A 23,150-nucleotide genomic window follows, 5' to 3' on the forward strand; every position below is an offset into this window, starting at 1 on the left:
GTTTTTCAAGGTAGCATAGATTTTGTTAGATTTGTCCAAAGGGCTCATGTCCATTGGAAGTATATCGCAACTTGTCACACACTCACTTTTCCTACAGCTGGAAGCTGTTTTACAGGAACTTGCGTGACGATTGAAGCAAAGTGTGGCGTGTCTCGAGGGAAAGGTATTTCACCGTTCCACAACGAATGAATAAAAGAAGAAAGACTTGCTGTAATGTTTTTAATACATTATAAGATAAAATAAGGTCATTCGGTATGGCCTTACAATGTACTTGAAACCACCAATACAATGCTTCAATCTTTTTCACACATTAACCATTGAAATAGCCTAAATGCAACTATTAACTAGCTAAATTAGCAACATAATCACAACATACAAAAAATATAGATAAAAACATTAAAAAAAAAGTTACAATTAAATTAAATGAAAATAATGGTACAGATGCTGTGAGGTTGTCCTACATTTGCCTGAAAAATGTAGCATTGTCACTTACAATATAAAACAGACCACCAAAGATTATCATTAAATGCATATTATAGTATTGCACAGGATGTGTGTAGTTATACTTAATATATTTTAGGTTTATTATTTATTTTGCGATTAATTATTTGTGATTAAATTCTCTTATCTAAAGCCCCTTATTATCTACACCCTTTTTGATACATTCATTTAAATAAAATTATATATCTATATTTGTGTGTGTGTTCAGTATGCATTTCTATACATCTTTTTTTGCATTTTATTTAAACCTTTGTTCTGGAAAATGTCAAAATGAACATCAAAAAAAGAAAAGATTTCACTGCAATGTGTGAAAAGTGAAAATGTGATTTTATCAGCAGTAACGGCTCCTTATTTCCCTTATGAACCAAACCTATAGATTCTCTCACTGCTTTGACCTTAAAGAAACTGAATATTTAATCAGCTTTAATTACCAAGCAAACAACATCATTAGGCAACAACATTTAATTATGAAATGAGGGGATTTTGTTGGGGGTCATACTCTCTCTCTCTCTGTGTCTTTCTCTCTCACTCTCCCTTCATTTGTCTCATTCTATCCATCTTCTGTATTTGCACCTTGGGGTGATTACCAGGGTGAAGGTGTGAAGATTTGACACTCGGCAGATAGATTCATTTACTGCCACTGCCGGACCTGGAGGTGATAATGAGGTCGAGGATTAAAAGCAGACAATCAGTCGGCCCGTGACAAGGGTTGTGCCACCTCCTCCCACCCATGCCACGCCTCCTCGACTGCCTTGTTAAAATACACTGCTCCCCCCCTTTTTTGCTGATCTCCTACTGTATGTAATTACACGCTAATCTCAGACTCTGAGGGAAAGAGATGGATAGTGAGAGAAACAAAAAAAAGAAGAGGAAGAGTTGAAGATGAAGCACTGCTGTTGGCTTCATCTGTTTTTCTCTCATACTTTTAACTTTATGCTTCTTTATGGACATGTCCTTACATAGCATTATAGAGGAGGTGCGTCAACCTATAGCTGCAAATGATTTGCATAAAGTTGAGCGTCTGGCTACTGTATGCATTTAATGTGATTTTTCACACCTTACTCCAGCCAACAGTTAAACCAATAGTTTATTTATAAAGAACAGGGCATGCAGGAACCCACAGTGCTTTAAAATAATGGAAAATACGGCCCTGTTCACACTGGACAAAGTCAATCCAGCTAGAGTGGGATTGAATCCAGAGCCTTTAAAGTTGATATGTTCAGACCTATTTTCCTATCTGCCGATCACACTGCGCTCAGTCCACACTGCGCCTGTTTGTTCCTTCAAACAGCTAGGTGCCGTCTCGTAAAATACAGAGTCCGTTCAGGCAGGACCGTGTGCATGCTTTGTGCATTTTTTTTTTCCGTGTCTCATTCTTTGTTTTTTTTGGTTCAAAAAGCAGGTTATTACTTTGTAACCCTGTCGAAAATAAAATCTGGGCAAAGCTGTTGTAGTTCGATGGTTGTTTACATACAGCGTTTGTACGCGACCCGAACACTGTCCCTGTGAACCCGGAAGTAAGTTCAGACCTGAGCCAGATGAAATTCAATCCGGCTAGATCCACCTCCGAGAGGTGGATTGAAATCAATCCAGATATATCCGGATACAGCCTGAATCCTGCTCTAGCTTGATTACCCTAGTGTGAACAGGGTCTAAATGAACACACTTTAGGTCAGAGGTCAACTATGCATAGCAGACATTACTTCCTACATGTACATCTCAGCTCATCCGTGCAGTGATACCAAATATATATGGCTTCTATCTCAAGTGAATAATTAACAGTGTATTGATATCATCTGTTCTCAGTTTGGTATCACTTTCTGTGTCATTCAAATCATATTTTCAAAACAAAATTAACCTCCGTGCAGCGTTTTCCGCATTAATCAACAACATCAGATCAGTGAGGGAAAACATCTAAACTGGGACCTTTGAGCTGCCGTGTGAAAGCTGCTGTGGCTTCACCTGCAATGTTTGTTTACTCTGCGGCATCCATTATGGGGCCTTGATGTTCCCATGATATTTGCCCCGCTTACCCAGATCTATTTTTGGGTTCTGAGACATCTAACACCGTCACCGTCGCTCCTCCAGAGCCCTTCTGCCCCCGTGCACCCACAGGCTCTCGCTGTGCTGTGTAACCATCCTGAGCTAACCTTTCCTGAAGGCAGAGGGAAGCCCAGGCATGAAGCACTCTTTAGCATAATGAGTGTGTTCATCAAAGCCCTGCGATGTGCTGGATGGGGCCGCCGGATTCACCAACACACGCGCCCATCAACACACCCATGCTAATGAGTGTGCACCCGGGTACGTGTGTGTGTATGGGTGTGTGTGTGTGTTTTTCCTGCTGAGCTGGGAAGAGGGGCCACAGGTGATGGTGCTATATTACACATACACATACACCCATTTACACACACATGCACGGTGGACCTCGGCAGCCCCTCAGACCTCATTTGAGGATGAAATCGTTTATGTGACCAAAGTGTCATCTATAATTAATGACCACTTGTGTGTAATTTAGAGGGATCTCACCTGTGGCCCTGTCCCCAGCTCAGTGGGAGCACGCACACACACACACACAGATATAAGTGCTCCAGCTCACACTTAAAAACAAAAAAAGTGTTCACATCCAGCAGTAAATAAAAAAAGAAATCTCTGTGATAATAATTTAACAGATTCACTTTGATAAACTGAACTGAATCACACTCTCACTAGCTGCTCCCTACTGACGTGTTAGAATCCAGATAAATACGCTCCAAAAAGTGCCTCCAGGCTTTGTAAATAATACGAAACCATTAATTAACAGCATTGCTTTGTTAAATGTGTGTAAGGTGTCTCAAAATGAATGTTTTAACTGGTGCAGTAGCACAGAATGTTTTATTTTACCACTTAAATTATCTTGAAAGTTGTTTTTAATTGTTCGACAACAGCACCTTTAATGCTTAGACTCAATGAAAATTAATTGCCGGTCTCCTTTGTAGCAGCTCGTTAGTTTGGTATGCAGTGACTACAGTCAAGTTCATAAATATTGGAATAATAGTCAGTTATTTGGCATTTGTCCTCTAAACACCACCACACTGAAGCATCTTATAGGTTTTGCAGAATTTGTCTAAATTTGAGCAGAGAGTATAGATCTATACAGTCCAGAATCTATCCTTCTGCTTCTATCAACAGTCACATCATCCATCAACAGCAGTGATCCTGTCCATTAGCAGACATACTGTACATGTCTGTGCCATAACAACCATGTCTGACTGAAGATGTGCTGCTTTGGATCACCAGCTGTTTCCTTCTCCAGGCTTTTCTCTGCCATCATTCTGGTACAAGTTCATCATGGCTTCCTCAGTCCACAGAGTCTTATTCGTCAACTAGTTGTCTGACAAAGTCTAGTCTGTCCTTTCTGATCTTGAGTGTGACCAGTGGTCTGCAGCTTTTTGTAAAGCGCCTGTATTAACTTTCATAAAGACGTCTCTGACTGTAGACTATGACAGTGACACGTCCACCTCCTCCAGACTGTTCTTGACTTAATCAGATGTTATAAAGGGTTCTCCTTCACCATGGACAGAATCTTGTCTATAGTGAATCCACTTTAGTTGTCTTCTGTGGTGTTCCAGGTTTCTCTTGTTGAGTTTGTCAGTTCATTCCATCCACTTAAAGGTATTCAAGACTGTCATGTAGACACATCTGTAGACCCTGAAAGTTAATAGTTTTTTTTATTGTTTTCCATTGGCTGTTTGATTATTGTAGAATCTCAGACTTCAGGATTGGGAAACAGAAAATACTAAAATATTCAGATATTTAGGACTCTCTCCTCCTGCATGCACTTTATTATTAAAATAAATAATAATAATTAAAGCTGCAAGCAGCATTGCGGTCCCTTGCAATCCGCAGGGCCATCGCTGTCCCCTCTCCTATGTTCTCGTCTCATATGCTCTTCTGTGCTCTCATTTCCAGAGACGTAGAACAAAAACATGTTTAAAAGACAAATTTCCTGCTGCTAGTAGGTGGCGCTATGACCGTATCATCATATTACCATATATATCTGTTAGGAGTTGGATCCATAGCAGTTCTGTAAGATTTTGTCCACATTGCATGAAGTATGTTGGTGGTACTGCAGAAAATAGAGCGAGTTCCTTGTAATGGCGAATGGTCAACTTTGAGGCCACGCCCCCGCCACACTGTAAGACTTTTGTAAGAGTTTTGGAATGCGTCTATTGCCTATGGTGTCCTGAGTGGACACAGTGAATTTCAGCTCAATTGGATGAAGTATGCAAGGCGTGAAACGTTTTGTAGGAGGGTCAGAAATCCCCAAAAATGTCCGCAAATTTCAAAATGGTGGACTTCCTGTTGGGCTTGTAGGGGGGGGTCCAAGAGACTTTTTTGTGCGTCTTGGGGTGATACATATGTGTGCCATTTTTCATGAACTTGTGTCAAACCAGCCAGAGGTAGGGGGCGCGTTAGGGGGCGCTATAGAGCCATTTCCCATGTTCAAATCTTTCACCTGTAGTAAATCAATCAATCAATGCAGTGACACATTGGTTGGTAATGGACCTTGTTTGCTTATGTAAAAACTGAGACTTGCTTTGTTTACTAAAGTAAGGGACTTTTACATATAAATAAACATCTATTACATTCATATATCCATATTTTAGTATATCTGCCAGTTGTGGTGACATTCCTGCCCTAGCTGGTAGCGACAAGGTTTAGAAGGCTTAAAATGGGAGACCTGGATGGATGGATATGTCCAATGATTAGAGTAATCTGAGTCCAAATATTTTTTTTTTGTCAAAATGAGAAATAACACATAGCTAGCATGCTATCAAAAATTAGCAATGGTGTGTCTTTTCTTAAAGGAGCATGCAGAAAAAAGAGAAGAGGCTGAACACACACTTGTCCTCTTACTACTCTAGGTTGTAAAGTATTTGGAGCTAGCTATGTAGCTAACACATTTACTATATCTAAATAATACAGTTAGTGAACATGTCTTTATTTCAACTGCTTGCCAACATGAGCTTGGGATTTTTCAGTAGTGTATCTGTATGTATTTTTCTGAGGCCCAAGCTGGGTGAGCTTAGCTTTGGTTCCACTGACTGAGTGATGGATAGTCCCGGTTAACTCTCTTCCATGGAGTACTACAGGGGAAAGTCCTGAAGCCTGAAACATTTTAGTCTATTCTGTACCAATCAGATAAAAATCTGTGTTGTCACAAATGTTTTTGTGTTAGGTGTGTTAGTATTTGTGTAATTACTTTGACTACCAGAAGAGGGAGACAAATGTGTTGCGCTGTATCTTTAAATGAATCAGTAAGGGTGTTCTGCCTGCATAGCTTGAAGCCTTTGTTTCAAGGCTATCATTTTAGCATTTCCACATGTGTATTTGCTTCTAGAGGTTATAAATATTTTACACACCTCCTAGACTCACCTTGCAATGGAAAGAAAGACATTTTCGACCGTGCTGCTCAGGTCGTTTCTCAAACTGCCGGGCGGAGTGGCTTTCGGCAGTGTCATGTTAAACAGAACAGTGCATTGATGCAATGCACAAAGAGGAGAGTTTTAAAGTCAATGCGATATTTATCACCTCTGATCAAGAAGAAATTAGTGTGAAAATAAGGTCGTAGATCATCATGGGTTAGATTAAGTGTCAGAGGGGAAGAAAAATCAATGCGTTCAGTGTGGCCAGTGGAAAGTGCATCTAAAGGTGCTGTGGCCCCAGGACAGCGACGCTACACTGAAGCTTATCGCCTCTGACATCCTTTAATGTGGTGACCAAGCAGTGGCAGTTTGATGAACATGGCTGTTTTGTTTAGATTCAGGCTGTTTGAGCTGCATTTGTCTTTCTGCTGCACGGCTCTCCTGTCTGTCACCTTTTTTGCTTGGGATGTTTTTCTAATGTGTGTGTGTGGTTTCTTGGCCACAGAGTTTGTTTTGTCGTCTCTTTTTCAGTTTTGTTTTATGATTTGTTTGTGCAAATGAAAGACACCTCTGTGACGGTGGAAACCTGAGCCGCTGTTTTCTCTTCGGCCTGCCAGCTGTGACTTCTACAGCTGATCTCACATAGCTCACCGCTAAAGTTATTACTGCAGGACGCTTTGCATTGATACACTGCAGGTACAATCACAACACCAGGGACCAGGGATGAACACTCACTACATGTGTTTTTCTCCTTCTGATGTAACAGATGGACTTCTAAGATGTCCTGGAAGGACGCGGCGACTTAACGTCAGCCAACAGTATAAGTAAATGAGCACTTTATGTTCACTTTTATTACACTTACTATAAAGTAAGGTCCTTCTAATCTACCTTAAAAGTAGTATCTTACTCAAATGGACTCCTCATTAATCCTGTGACATGCTGGCCACTGTTAAAGATGCTGCTCGCGGTCAGTCAGTGAGATGTGTTTGGCATCGGTCAGCAGATGACAAATGTTAATCCGATCCAGCCAATGAGATGCCTCTAATTACCTAATGAACAGAGACATGAGGTGATTTGTTGCCATGGTGCACTTGTTAGGTTAAGTGGTGGGAATCGACAGGACGGTTAGATGTTGTCTCTTACAGTATCTACAGTTGCTTTTCTGTAAAAAGGCACAGCTCTCTGTTTATGTAAAAATGTGTGTCAATGTTAGGAAGCAGGTTAGGGATGGATGTAGTAATCCAGCACAGCTTTACTTAGGGTCCAGGAGGCACATCACACTGACAGGTTCTTTTTGTTTTGTTTCATTTTTTCAGTCAGTTTTAAGCATTTGAAACCACTAGTTAAACCATCGACAACCATCCCCAGGATGGTTCCCTGTCCTCATGATCACATAGAGATGTGAAGCAGGAGAAACACACACACACATGCTGCATTTTCAAGGACTGAAATATCGACCTCATGTTACGTTTTCTTGTTGCAGGCAGGCTTCATTCTTGTATAAATTTGTAAACCACTTGCTGAATACAACTTTTTTATCCAGTGTTATTAATCATGAGTTATTCAGAAAGACATGAGGAATGGGCTACAGTGGTGTGGAACCAACTACCCTAACCAACTGTTGGTCAAGCATCACACGCAAAAAAGTTGAGTTGATGGTAATAAGTCCCAGTGATGACGCCAGCATGCACACAAGGTCACTGACCTGATCTATAAGTAGAGGATAATGCACCTTCTGGTATACTGAGGGCCCTGCTAACCGGATTGTAGGATAATACAATATAGTCACACTCACAATCACAAAAGCTTCCAAAGACACACCAGACCCAGCTTCAGCAAAGCAGCAACAAAGGCTCATGGGATACCAAACATTGCCTGTGCTCCATCTGACTCCATCGACCACTGGTTTTGAATATGTTTTTCAGAGTAGCCACCTTCATTTGTTTATTTGCAAACGTACACACATCTTTGTTGATGTGTTCTCTGGATGTTCCCTCAGAGCTTACAGAGTGATGAAGGTGATAGTGGTGGACCAGATGTATGCCTCTCAGCGTGGCTCCTGTTGTCCTCCTGCCCCTATCCCACCTCCCTCTGCTATTGACCATGTTGCACATTATAAATCAGCTGTGAGTCGGGCTACCTTGCAAGTACCCTAATGAAAGCTCATTTATAAAGAGGCTAAATGGTCCTGACAAAAGTCCTAATGAGGAAATCAATAATTCAGTGATTGTTACTGTGCTTATACTAATACGTTCCTCGTGTAGTGCATGAATTCCAGCTAAGCAAAGGTCATTTTTTACTGTGTTCACTTCTGCGTGTCAGCAGTCGTAGGTTTTTTTTTTTTCTGTGAAAAGAGAACAGAACAGAATCCAATGCTCCTGAGAGAAATTATGGGGTTGCTGTTTAAAAAACAGGCATACATATGTATAAGAGCACAGACAAGGTTAATGAGACTACTTGAAACATTTGACATTACACTTTCTATTCTATCTCATTTTAAATCACTCAGACCAAAAATAAAATTGTTTAAATGGAAAAAAAACACATCATTATTGGGGTTGAACAGAGAGAGAGAGAAAAAAATCAAAGCTTGCATGAACTGAGACTTAAGAAGGTAAACATTAGCGTGTCATCATCATAGTGGTACAAACATTTGTTTTTCTCAGCTGTTTTTAGGGTTGCCTTTGTTTATGTTTTATTTAAAAAAATAATACTGTCATTTCAGAATATCTACCCCCTGAAACAGTCCTGTAAAAGACCTCAAGAGGGAAGCTCTGGAGACAGCCACAAGTAGTTCACCTGACTCAATGTCTCAGTCTCTGAGCACTAAGGGATATGACCTTTTACATTTGTTTTTTTCTGTTTTAGTTTTGACATTAACAGATAGTTGGAGATTTAAACTGTATGAAGGCATTAACTAGTATATTCCAGTAAAGAGATGCCACATATGACCTGACAGTCGGTTAAAAGCTCTGCAACGGCTTTTGCTTTAATGTGTTTGCTTGATTTATGTTGTAGCATGACAGGCTGTTTTAACTCTCTGCATGCTCTGTTTACCTGCATCAAAGCAGGTAAACAGAGCATGCAGAGAGTTAAAAGTGTAATTGTTACAAAGTAAAAGCAGGAAGCTTCCGGCATTAAAACCTCGCCTGTTGCCTGCAGATGTATTCACATGCAGATGAGTGTTTACAGCGGTTAGGGGCAGCCTGTGGTCTGTGGTTAGCACTGACGCCACCCAGCAGGAAGGCTCCAGGTTTGAACCTGCTGGATTTGATTGTTAGATCTGTTTTGGCGTGACTGATAGTAACAATGGCACAATATGTGTTCAGCATCAGCAGATTCATATGATGCTTTACTCGTGTAAGTGTAGACAGATGGTGACTCCTCCCTGTAAGGTCATTGATCATCAGCCTGGAGTGTGTGCTGTAAGAAACCTGGGGAGCAGCACCCCAGTCCTCTGTTAATTGCAGGGGCAGCTAGATTACCCTCTCCTGCCCCTCCCTGGGCCTTAATGTCGGGCACGGGTACCCACTGGTCACAGATACCTACTTAACTGGCTCCAGATACTTAACTATGCTTCAATATGTGATTGATGAAGCACATTATGCACTTTTTGGAGATTTATGACTGTGGATGGTGGTCAGTAGTAAACATTACAGAAGTTTTTCCTGAGTTTTCAGGATACGAATCAAACGCAAATCCACCTTTTATGGAGTGGCCTTGAGTTTTTTTGTTTTTTTTAATGTACGCTCTATATAAAGAGAAACAGAGAGCACAAGCTTCACATTATTTGATGTGAGGAAAACACTCCTGTGTTTGCTTTTTTCTTGGTCCCTTTACAGTTCCTGTTCTTTTGTGTGTGTTTTTTCCAGAACAAAGAATAAGCTGTGGTACTTTGAGTTCGGTACTTCGGAGACCTTTTCGGCCACATGTAAGAAGCTCCACGACTTTCTGGAGGTTGAGGTAAATTTGTGTTTTTTATTTGCTTATGGAAACAGAATATTGTCTATTAAGGATAGTGCTCATAATCTTTTAGCATCACTACTTGATTAGCACCAAGGTAAGAATAACACTATGACTTTAAAATACTCTGGTCTTCCCCTCCCCTACATAAATAGCACACATTTATACTAGTTTCAGATGAAGCCAGACAAAGTGTTGATGTGTGAAGGCTATCTTGCACCACTCCCCGCCCACTTCTCACTGAAGCTCAGTTCAACGTGCAGGTAATTAGCCCTACATGACCCTGCTGCGTGTGATATTGAGTGATAATGAAGATGGCGTCTATACAATTCATCTTCCTCTTTCTCAGAGCTGTCCACACGGTGCAGAGGTCTGTATTAATTAGTGCACGATAAGTACCTTCAGTATTGGAGAGGAGCAGGGAGATTATACATATTTACTTTATTACAGGCTATGACTGTGAGGATAAGGCTGTAAAACTGAAAGACCAAAGCCAAGTACTTTTAAGTTACTACACATAGTACACGGAGGAAAGATGCACGTTTCTCAGAGTGCTTTTTTTACTGTGTTTAAGATGAGTTTTGTGGATATGAATGTTATGGTTTCAATCCATATCCACAAAACTCATCCTAATCTCTCTGACTAACTGAAATATCTTCCAAATTCCAAACTTTTTTTTGTTCTTTTGTCTTATATTTACTCTCCAACGATGAAACCTATCTGTGCTTGCTTGGAACATCGGCTTTGGGATTGGGTTTAAGCGGAAAGAGAGAAACAGGATTAAAATAAAGCAGCAATAACATTCAGCTTCAAAGAGACATGGGGTGATGTAGAGGATAATAATAACAATAATAAATCAAAAATCTTCAAATCATTTGGAAAAAAACAGGGAGCCAGTTTAAGGATGTTAAAACTGTGATGATGATCGCACTTCCTTGTTCTAGTTAGAAGCCTGGCAGCGGTGTTGTCATGATTTGGAGTCCATGGATTTCTGGCTTAGACAAATAAAAAAGCCTGTTACAGTACGTTTGTTGATGTTTCATGTTGTTGTTGTTGTGTTTTTTTTATATTTATAAAATGATAAAAATGTATTTATAAGACAAACATGTCTGTGCACCAACCAATGTCTTGTTAACAAGGTCTAACAGGTGCTGACAGTGAAGATAAGTTATATAAAACATGCATCTGTTCAATATGTTTTGGAATGACGAAAAGCAGAAGTAATATTTCCAGTAACTAGGAGTATTGCAGGGTATAAAGTAAAGTCCTGGCTATATATAAACCTATAAACACAGAAGGCAGTGACAAGAACAAATGTTTGGATGGAGACAGAAAGATTCAGGATCAGGATCTTCTAAGTATATTAAGACGTCTGATTAACCAGGTCGTATCCATCTGTTTCTTTTTTTAAAGTGTGATGGTGTTACTCTGGACCTCAGCAGCATCTCTTTGGAAGGCATTGCCATTCTCAACATTCCCAGCATGCACGGCGGCTCCAACCTTTGGGGGGAAAGCAAGAAGCGGAGGGGGAACCGCAAGGGGGGCAAGAAGAGCCAAGACAAAAGGACACCAGTGGTTGACCCCAAAGAACTCATGTTTGCAGTTCAAGGTAGTGTTGTACTCACTGCAGTATACAAGTTCATTACAGCACCAATCTGAACGGTTCATTAGGAACATACAGTACTATTAGATATAATGGAGCTAGTCCATGTAGAGCCTTGCAAGTAGGGAGAAGGATTTTGAAGTCCCCAGCAGTCTCATGTAAGTTTCACAGAGATCCACCTACCGAGGTCCTCTACCACATGTGAACCTCTATTAGCCACCAAAACAGAGCGAGATATCTTCAAGGAACTCTAACAAGTCCAGCTACCCTGCTTCAAGCTCTTCAATGAGAAATGACCTGGATGACTGGGAACCTTCAACCCTTTGTCATCCACAGTGTCAGAGCTGTGCTTTTGTGGCTGCAGTCTCTCACCCTATGTTACACATTACATACAATACTGCACCTACCCTCAGTACAGTACAACGAGAAAGCACATCCCACTGTAAATTCATGAATCACATGCAAATAGAAAAAGCATCTGCAACCAACAAAAACAATACGTGTCAAATGGTGACAACACAATCTAATAAGAAACCCAAAGCAAATACTGACATCATGAGCAGACACTGCCCGTATAATGGACATATTGTCACTTACTGGTCTTACATCAGGCCTGATTTGATAGGCCATGTGACAATATGTTGGCTTTGGAGTCTCAGTATTGGAGTACCTGAACCAATTTTCCAGAGTGAAAATTTGATATGATGTCATCAGCTAGTCATCACCTGCTCTTTCACACTACAGACTGTAATAGGTTTGATAATATAGAAGACACACATCAGACACACACGGCCTGTGTCCTTGCTCCCATCAGATAGATGAGAGACTAAACTTTTGGCCAAACTTTCCCAGAGAACATTAATATTTCACTGATGACAAGGTGAATCACAGCCAGCAGGTTTTGTTTGCAAAGAAGAGGTACAGTAATGTCACTGTTTGGAACTGTCACTCGTGTTTTAATGGTCTGTGCAGTCGCCGGTGGACAGGCTCAGTTAATAGGAGCGGACTGAGTGGGGTGCTGGGCTTACCCCTGAATCCATTTACGTCAAAAGGAAGCCCGTCAATGAGAATATATGAATGGAAGAAACAGAATGAGTCAGCTGCGAACAGCTGTGAAAAAAATATCCAGAAAGCAGCAATGAGAGGCAGATGTGTAATAAAACTGTGGAAGAAATCTTCATTATCGCTGGTAAAAGCGAGAGGAGTTTGAGGGTGAATCACTTATATATCTATATCAGAATAAATGTGCAGATCTTTAGTGTTTAGTCTTATGTGTGACGGTGTTTAGTCTCTATAGATCATTTCCCTGTTCATTTGGAAATGTAGAGGGCTACATTTTTAAGATCACTCACTCTAGGCATAGTAAATTGTGTGACCAATGAGTTGGGAGCGGCTGCTTTCATGGCTGCCTCTGCCTCCCAACCTCTGCGCCACTTACAGTCATGTTCAAAAGTTAGTATCCTCTCTTTAAATGTTTTTTGTTATATATATATATTTATAAAAAATAAATCTCGTAGATTTGCTGCTGTGCTGTGACTGATGGCCTCACATTTCCTGTAGAATATCCTTGTATACAGAGGAGTCTGTGGTCCACTCAAAAACTCCAAGGTGCTGGAAAATATGCAATATGCAAGTCATCATCCCTCCACCACCGTGCTTGACTGGTTTTCAGCAGACATGGTGGTGATCATGAAGACCAAACAACTCCTCTCTGGTCTCATGTGTCCATAGTTGTTCTTTGTTCAGATGCAGTTTGAACCTCAGTCCTGCTTCCATGAAGAGTCTTTCTCCTGGTAACCCTTCAAACAAACTGTACTTGTTCAGTCTTCTTCTAATTGTGCTGTCACATTAACACTGAGCATGCTCAGTGAGGTCTGCAGGCTCTGACATGTAGCTCTTGGGGTTTTTTTTTTGTATCTCTGATCTTGAGGTGAATGTTCTGGGACGTCCACTCCTGTGAAGATTGACAGCTGTCTGGAATGTTTTCCTCTTGAGAATAATCTTTCTCACTGTAGAACGTTGAACTCCGATACTGCACACCTGCTGATGATCAATTAATCACAGACTGAGACTTGGTCTTTTTGGCTTCATTTTAGCTTAATATTGTAAATAAATAATAATTACAAATTTTTAATATGTACAACACAAAATTAAAACTTTACACTTATCTACAGTGTTTTAATGTTGCTGTGAGATGAGCTGAGACAAGACTCCTCTCAGATTCAATACATTATATTATCATTACTGGTGGAACCATAAAACACAGTGGATGTTTTGAAACTTTTGATAACAGGTATGTTGTGGAAAACCACCTGACCATCAGTCTGCTCAGTTCTGTGTGTCACAGGATTTTGAGGAGCAGAAAAATCAAGCTTGTTCTGCTTGGATGTGGCGGCTTCGTCTCCTTTGTTAGCGGAGTTATCACCTGGGTTTGGGCTGCTATCAGCAGTGTGTAATTTGTCGAAGCTGTGTTGATGAGAGGTACTTCATGAGATGCACATATGCATTCTTGCTTTTTATCTCAACAAGGAAAAACTAATATTTGTTGTAAAAAATATATATAAAAACTACCTTTGTATTCGCTGGAGTCGACATAGCAGCATGTGTGACTTCTTCTTCTGCGTATGTGTTTGTCTGAACACCCATCCTGCCTCTGATTAGTTTACCATGAAATTGCCCTCTACCTGAGCCAGTCATTACTTATAGCAGTTTTCTCACCCTCCCCTCTCATCAAAGAAAAAACAGAGTCCACACAGCGTTAAAAGCATTGTAACGTTGGGAGCAGTAATTCATTTGATTACTCGTTACTGAAAAAAGTAACGCCGCTTATTTATAGCTCCCATCACAGGACAGTACCCATCTGTCACTCAAAACAGTGCCTGTCTTACACATAAAGTTATGTACACAAATTATTATTTGTAAAATTTGGGAGTCACTTGCACTTTCATATTGTCTTTGTTTCTCCAAGACTCCCTGAGAAACGGTACATTTGCAAATGTGCAGCACTTTAACAGCCATGCTTTCTGTTTTTGTATTTTATTTCCATCATGTCTAACTGCTGCCTGCTCAGGTGATGCACAGTATGTTTTTAGGTTTCCTGGTGAGATGGTGTGTTTGTACTCAGAGATGAAGTGGATGTTACAATCAGTGTCTGGCTTGCAACATGACGAGTCGGTGAGGATCTCCAGACATGGCTGCCAGTGATCCCTTATGAGACTTCACTGGTTAGAACATGACTGGTGTGGAAAAAGAAACAGATCTCTGTGAAGCTGCCGATGAAGCTTTATTCATTTTCCCCCCTCTCTGCAGTTCTGATTCTTTCTTTGTGTTTGTTTGTTTCCTTTGGAGCTTCTGCACCTTCAAAGCTTGTTAAAATCTGTCAAATTAGTCCCTAATTCACAAGAGCAGCGTTTACTGTAAGTTTGATCAAAATAAATGCTTTGTGATGTTGGAAAGTGGATAGAGTGTTGTAAATCATACTGACACAGCAAGGGAGTAGAAAGAGGAAACACAGATCAGGCCTAAAATAATCAGTCCCAGATGATCTTCTAACAAACACTGTTGCATGTCTGCTTATGACTTCCCTAATGTGAGTGTAAGGCAGGCGATGAGGGAGATAACTGATCAATTCAAAGCCCATCCTTGCCATGATGAACACTCCATTAATCCCTGAATAAAAATCAATCTTTTTGGCGTTTGTGGTTTTAAAAAAAGGCTTCAGACTGAACCTGGGAAGGCACTTAGTGTGAGTGGGGAGTGTGTATTTGTTTGATGCGCACATGTGTCTGCATTGTATACGTGAGAATGGATGTCCTTGTGGAAGGTGCCCTCAAGGTGAGCGGCCTAACTTGTCAGATCCAGAGAACAGTGTATTTAGAGGTAAACACAGGAGTGCATTAGCCCAGAGGGGGCACGGCGCACAGATCAAACTGTTGGCAGGGATTATTTTGTGTGTGTTTGTGTGTGTGCGGATGAGTGGCTGGTGGGTGGCTGGGGGATAAAAAAAAAACCCTGACCTTTCGGGAGCTGTTAAATCGTCCCGCTGGTGACGCCAGGAGACAAGCCCCTCAGGTGGAAGGGAATGGCTGCAGAGTGAATTATTTAGAATGGGACTGAGGTTTTGCAGGAGGGGGTGGTGGTGGGTGGGGGGGGGGGGGCACATTCATGTGTGGGCGGAGGGGATTGATGCTTAGGACTGATCCCTCGTGACAAGCCCCATGAAGCTTTCATTGGAGGATCGGCCTCCACACGGCCTCCCTCCCTTCTCCCCCGCCATCCCTCTTTAGTTTTACTTTCAGCTGATCGGCTGCTGGTCCTGCTCTGCTCCGTCACTGTCTGTCTTTTAGTCCTCTGCTCTCACCCTGTCGCTCCACATGTGTCATGAGCAGCCACCGACCTCGACAGCTAGTTGCTCGACAGTGACAAGGACGCCGTTTCTAATCCCACACTCTGACGTGGACTGCATCCACTGCCTTTCTGACCCATATGGACACTCATTCATATGATTCACTCCCTGATTTTTCACTTTCAGCGCCTGCGTGTGTGTTTATCAGTCGTTTTCATCGCCTAAGTGAGCGCTGATTGTAGGTTAGTTGAGAGGTTATTTGTTTTAAATTTGGCTACGGGCTGCTTATCATGTGTGTTAATAATTCAGTCTGCTTCTTGCATAAACAGTTAGGTTATCTGAGGAGAAAACAACATGTTTCTTTCTATATTTGGCTTTTTTATTGTTTCAGATGTTTGATTTGAGCCTCTAATGTAAGAAATAATGACTGCTGATTCACAATATAAAAAGAAATTCTCCAATAAATCACACATTATATCTGACTTTCATTCAATAAGACCTTTTATTAAAATCAGGTCTCTTAAAAATAACACTGATATGCAGAACTGTAAACATTATTATGTATTATTCTTTTTCTTTTCAGAAACTTAAAAGCACTTTGGGCCTCAAACACTGAATCGGTGGCTTGGTAAAATAATTGTGTTATTTATTTTTCTTTGGAAATAACAATATTTTTTAGCTGTTGTTCGACTGTGAGCAATATTGCCAAGATGCTAACTGCTGTTCATGTAATGGCCACTAGGTAAAAATATACATATTTTATATATATTTAAATTATTTATCATATTTATTATATTATTAACTGTATGTGTAATGTTATATTAGAATGCTTATAGTTGTATTCTATGTCCAAGTCATCTACAAGGGTTTTATGTAATTTTTTTTTCACATTCACCAATTGCAAAGTGTCCTCCTGACCTCCGCACATTGCCTCAAGACCCAGTGTTCTTTCCCATAGTGAGTAGTCTGGGGAAGAGTGTACTCAGTCTTTGTAGCCTAGGGCAACAACTCTATCGCCGTGGTGATGCAGTCCATCATATGTGTCAGTGTGGGTCTGTGTGAGCCGTTTGCATCAACGTGAGAAGTCAGAATGAGTGGAGCCGCTTTAAGGCTCGGTGTCAGGAGGTCAACCTGCTGTGGACTGTATGTACACACACACTCTTCCACTCCGACCCCACACTCACAGTCCAACGCTTGAGATCGGGGCAGACGCATGTCCATCACCATGGTGACAGCTGGACACCGCAGCTCGGCAGCAACAACAACATCTCCCCTACAACAGCAACATTACCTGCGACACTCCTTCAGGAAACCAGTGCGGCTCGCATAAACATGGTGCAGCGCTGGTGACAGCGAGCTAACGCGCCTGCACGCACCAAGTGCCTAAAATGGGTCTTAGTTTCAATTAGTGTCTGTATGCTCCCAACAGCGAGGCAGCAGCTTCTTAATTTGTGGAGGGACGAGTCGATGGAGAATCGGAGGCAGAACGGGCTGCTGAAACAGATGGGCCCGGCATGACACTGGGCTTCCAGCAGGGGCAAAATCAATGCTCATAACTGAAAAACAGAAGAGATATTAATAATTATATTATCACAAGATTACTTTGCATTGCCGGTGCAATCTAATTAATAGCTGCTTTGTTTGTAGCTTGTTGCTTTAAAACTGTGAATATTAAATGTTTCAGAAGCAGAAGTCTGAAGTGAGGAACATGTCATGTTCTTCTCTTCATCCTCACCTCCTTCCTCACTTTCTGCTTTCCTTCCTTCCCTCCCTTTATGACCTTTTCTTTCTCCCTCATTTGTTCTTATTTTTTCACTTTTTATTGTATAATCTTTAAACGCCTTCAGCGACATCTGAACATAACAGGGAACATAAATTGATTGTCAAGCATACTCGGTGGTGTAAACGGAACTTTTAATGCATTGTTCTTGCCTTTATGGGCTCATTCCTTGACAGAATTACACATTTCACGTAGGACTCACATATCTTTAAAGACACGTTCTTTGTTTCTTTTTGCTTAGATCTGTCTGACCAGCTCCTGGAGGTTGTGGGTCTGGAAGGAGCCATGGAGATGGGTCAGATCTACACCGGCCTGAAGAGTGCTGGTAGACGCCTGGCACAGTGCTCCTCTGTGACCATCAGGTCAGTGATTCTATATATGAGACATGGAATAAAACCTTTATTCATTGAATTTTACAGTCAGTCTATATAATACAATGACCTGCAGAGTGAGACCTTACCCTGTGGATATTTTATTATTTAAGAGACTTAGGAATTTAAGTTTTTAGTTTTAGCTATTAGTAGAATAGATTTCTGTATTACTTCACAAGTTAATATTATAATAATATTATCTGTATTGTGGTAGGAATAGCAAGCAAATTAAACCTAGCACGCAGGAATGTCGTTTTTTGATTCTGTTTAACTGCAATATATGTTATTGGTTATGTTTTTTTAATATTAACTTTGGATCAGCATGAGTCCTGGTAATCTGCCCTTTTGTTCAAAGCAACCATAAGTTGTCTTGATTTGTTTATCACCTACAGAACCAGTAAATCCCTCCCAATGCAGATTGATGGTGAGCCATGGATGCAGACTCCCTGCACTGTAAGTTATTAAATGTATAACATGCTCTTTACTGTAAGAGGTCAAAGGCCACTTTACTCGAGACAATGTCAATGCAGCATCAGTTTTTAACCAACAGTGTCAGGCTGTGGCATACAGCTGTAGGTTTGAACTGTTAAATAGTACCATCAACCTGTGGATGTGGCTTTGATCACAACCGTCGTTACTGCTCCGTGTCATCAGAAAGTGCGATCTGTTACACCTCTGACTGCATGTCACAGCGACATGGCGGTAGAGTACGCTTCTACATTGCTGCCTGAAGGTGACAACCTCATCAGTAAATGTCAATATCTCCTGCAGGTGATTATACGATCTGAGAGTTTCACTTTTTCAAGCCATCACATAGTGAGGCCTCACCTGCACAGGTGATCTCACAAAGTCCCAATTAATAGTCTTCTCAGATGAACGTCGTCTGGCTCATTAGGAATGTGGTGACCACGGGTGAATGTCATCATAGCTCCATCAGAAATCTTTAAGGTTAAAGGCTGTTGACTTTAATACTTTAAAGCTGTAGCACGGGACATTTGTCTCCACCAATTGGCAGCGAGAGCAATTCCACAAAAAAAATTGCAAAGAAAGAAAGAGGTAACTGACAGGAAGTAGTCAGATCCAAAGCCACCACAGAATCAGAAGAGAGAAGGTTTTGTGTTCTCAGTGCATCATGCCAGATCTTAGTCAAACAGACAAAAGTATTGTTACTCACTGTGTGACCGGTACTGTCAAACATGGAGGAGCACGTGTGATGGTCTGGGGATCCAGAGATGGCTACTTGAGTCGCCACAGTGAGTGGTACCCTTAACCAAAATGGCTACCACAGCATTTTGCAGCACCATGCATCACTCTCTGGTATACACCTAGTTGGTTAGGGGTGCAGCCTACAGCAAGATAATGACCCAAAACCCACATCCAGGCTATATTAGAACTACCTTAGAAATGGTTCCATCTAAGCCCTGTACAGAAGAAGTGCAAGAAGGGAGCATTCACAGTAATGTATGACACTGTCATGTAAATAGTCCGCATAAAATTAATACATTTAAAATACATTTACAGTGTATGTTTCTGATACTACGAGTCTTTTATCTGTGCTTTGCATTTATCACACAGATCATCGCTTTGTGTTTTTTTATGCAGTAATTCTAAGATACAAAACAAACTCCACATCTGAAACATGCACTTTCATAAGTGTTTGCTGACTGTCCCAAGTTGTTCATATTTCAAAATGAAACTCCTCAGTTTGCGTTGATTACGGTGTGTGTTTATCTTTAATTAGAACGCCACTGCAGATGAAGTGCCTCTGAGATTTACATATGGATCGCCCAGGCAGAGGTAAAAAACACCAGCGTGTGACAAAACAAGTAGCCTCTTGTAGCGCTCTTGTGTCTGCTGGCACAACTCCGTGGAGCAAAGTTAAGATCTGACAACACGTAATTGTGCTGCCATAATTTCCACGGCGGGTTATCCATACTGTATGTCAGAGCTGAATCTGAATCACTCCACCTGTTAAATGCTTATAAAAACATCACCATTCAAATTAGATGTTATTCTACTAATTATTAACAACAACAACAACTATGCAAATGCATCTCAGTTCCTCTGCGTGCATAACATATTTAACACCATCGAGCCATTTGCATTTTGAAGCGATGTACGACATGTATCGCTGCCTCTCTGATAACTAGGTCTGGAGTAAGTGGCACATCTAAAATTCTTATTTTTCCAGATGGGATTCTGTTAAACTGCATAAATACAATGCCCCTTTTACTTATTTTAATTTGTATGATCTTTGATATTTAATGAGGACATTGCATGCATAACTAATTGTCCTAATTGTTTGTGATTTCTGTCTTACAGTGTGTAACTGGGGCTGTTGAAGCTAATAAATGCTTAATGTCGCATCTTACAGAGTTCATTACCTTCCAAATTCATTTCAGGCTGTCCTTTAGATCTTTGTTTAGTGTGTTATTGTAACGTACATCAGAAACATTAGGTTCAATCACATTTAATGATAGCTCACAGAAAAACCTGGTAATTGCTACCAAGTCAGAGTGCAAGTACAATAAATGGCAGCTCTCCTTTGAAGTCAACGTGGTCCTTTTGAATGCAGATGGTAGCATTTCCCCTCTCCATTACTGCGTTTAGGTTCTCTTATAATGATGTGCTTAATCTGACATCCCTTGATGGTTCACATTTGTTGTTTCATCGATCAAAAATTTTCAAAAGAAACAACTTCATTGCTGGCAGACAGGATATATGCCAGATATTTCTCTAATCCACCGTTATATATGTTACCATATGTTGTCAGAGTCATGAACAGTAGGGATTCCCAGAGTTTGTTATGTTAAGGACTTTCAATATACATTTATAAGCCAACAGAGCCCAGATAACAAGAACCCATATAGACATAGGACCCATATGGGAGGATTTTTCTGTTGTTGATGCATGAGGAGATGAAACTGTAGGATAATGAACTGTAGCTGGAAACCTTTCATTTCACAGGGAGGAAGTTGCTATTTAGCTTGGGTCAACATATTTTAAGGCAACCCTGTTCCATGCACAACAAGCTTCTCCATCATTTTTCTTTCTCATTTTTCTCACTTGCATATCACTAATAACTGCTAGAATATTTTATCTAATGAGCCACTTTGGAACATGTGCGTAAGAGAAATGATCTTATGTTTTGTTGTCTTGTGTAAGGTGTGAAGGTCAGAATGTAGGCAAAACCTTGACCTTCAGCCTTTCAGGCAGGACAAAACATCTTATTTAAGAAGATTTAAGTTTTTGATTTTAAATTTGAAATATTTGTAGCATTACAAAAGCTGCATTGCAGATGATGTATGACATTTTCAACCTGCTTTATCGCCTCAGTTTTTGCCTTTTCTGGCATCTACTTACTTACAGGACCATTGTCCCCTGGTGCTAGGGTTATCTAGATTTGTGTTTGGCTATGGTTATTTATTCTAGCTCTTCTTCTCCTCTACACGGCCAACTGTCAGCAGGAAGGTTCTCCTTTTGAGTCGGGTCCTGTTCAAGGTTTCTTTCTGTTTAAAGGGAGTTTTTCCTGCCACTGTTGCTCTAAAGGGGGTTCAGGCTCTGGGTCTCTGTGAAGCGCTTTGAGACAGTTCTGATTGTAAAATGCACTATATAAATAAAACTGAATTGAATTGAATTAGATTTTTATGCGTTCCATAATCTCATCTATTCAAGACATATAAATGCACTTGTATATATAGACACAAAGAGGACATGTAGTTTTATGCTGCCTGATCATATTGTGAATTGGAGAGCTAAAACCTGCCAGGCTGAGAGAAATTATTAGTGTTATTGGTATTATTAGTAACTTCAGGGGGCACTTTGTGTATTTTTTCCTCAAGAGGATCCATTGTGTCAAAAGTGCACACATGCTTGACAACCAAAGGACGACTTGACCCATGTCAATACCCAATGATATTCACTAATATGCTGATCATCACAAGATTCTGTAGTTTACAGATATTCTAAATTTGATTTGATGACATGGGACACATCATCGTCTTTGGACTTGTATTGTGCAACACACAGCCTGTTTGCAGTCAGTTCTGTGTTGTACACAAACCAACTCCCAACCTCTCCCTCCTCTCCAAACTGCAGATTGAGATCGTCCACAAGAACCAGGCTCCCATGTTGATGGGGCCACCACAGGGGCGAAGCTTCTTTTCTTCAGTCATCAGGCGAACCCGCACTGAAAGCAAGGACTGATCCACCACGGTTCACGACCTTCGAGTCCTCACTAAGCACCTGCAGAGCAGCAGCGGCCACAAGTTGACGATCATTCGGCGTGTTGGCGAAGGGGCTCCCTGGTGTCTGTTTGTTACCCAGCGTACAGTAGCAAACTGTAGGTTCAAGTATGTGTCACCTGCAGCATGGAGATGTCACCTGAGAAGACCTGAGGAGTGTGTAGTAGTTTAGCTCCAAAAATACTGAAGCTATTTCTGGAAGTTCTATTTTCTAAAAGTCAGTTTTTATTTTTGCTGTTGTGCTCTGTGCCATGTGAAACAAGCCCACTGATGAATGTGTTTTGTGATATGATGCATTTATTTATTCATATTTTGCTGCTATTGATGTTTTCTAATGTTTTTTTTGTATTTGCATACTCCTGATGCATGATGGACAGAGAACTAGGCGGCTGCTGTTGGAGCTGACATATCTGGAGTTTGCAGCTCAAGTGTTTTGGTTAGAGGTGAAGTTTCTTTGCTCAGCATTTCTTCTGCGCTTTCACTACCGAGTGGCTTCAAGCAAAGACAGAGAGTAACATCTTCCTCTTTAAATAGTCCCTGCAAGTCATCCCTGTCATGTTTTGATCAGCTGTGCTGGCTGCTCCATCAGTGGAAAGATTAGGGAATGATTATTGATCGTTCATAAAAAATGCATGACACTCTTTGTTTTACGGTGCACGAGAGATTTCCAGACACTTTTACCAACTGTGGGCACACTTTCTGTTGCATGGGTGACCGAGATCTGTTGTGACACTTATGGAAATTGATCATTTTTTTATTATTATTGTTATTCTGCAGCACTGCTCAGTTTCAACCATATCAACCTTTATCTTTGAGATGGATGGCTGCATTTTTATGGGCTCCTTTATTTTCTGTAACAGGTACTCAGGTACTTTTAAAATGAAAAATCTGTATATTGGTATAGCAAATGCATAGTCAGATTCACAAGAAGCAATTTG

At 40.8% G+C, this 23,150-nt stretch overlaps 1 protein-coding gene across 1 annotated transcript in view; it reads left to right on the plus strand.

The window, feature by feature from the left end:
- Positions 1-22,524, plus strand: part of dgkb (diacylglycerol kinase, beta) — a 54,926-nt gene extending 32,402 nt beyond the window's left edge. Inside the window, exons 20-24 of the mRNA XM_028425163.1 lie at positions 9,779-9,869; positions 11,283-11,478; positions 17,839-17,959; positions 18,361-18,421; positions 22,067-22,524. Coding sequence (XP_028280964.1) covers positions 9,779-9,869; positions 11,283-11,478; positions 17,839-17,959; positions 18,361-18,421; positions 22,067-22,174 — 577 coding nt within the window. The 3' untranslated portion in view covers positions 22,175-22,524. The remainder of the gene's footprint in view (positions 1-9,778; positions 9,870-11,282; positions 11,479-17,838; positions 17,960-18,360; positions 18,422-22,066) is intronic.
- Positions 22,525-23,150: the final 626 nt, after the last annotated feature.

The sequence above is a fragment of the Parambassis ranga genome, chromosome 16 (genome assembly GCF_900634625.1).
Source record: "Parambassis ranga chromosome 16, fParRan2.1, whole genome shotgun sequence".
NCBI classification, from domain to species: Eukaryota; Metazoa; Chordata; class Actinopteri; family Ambassidae; genus Parambassis; species Parambassis ranga.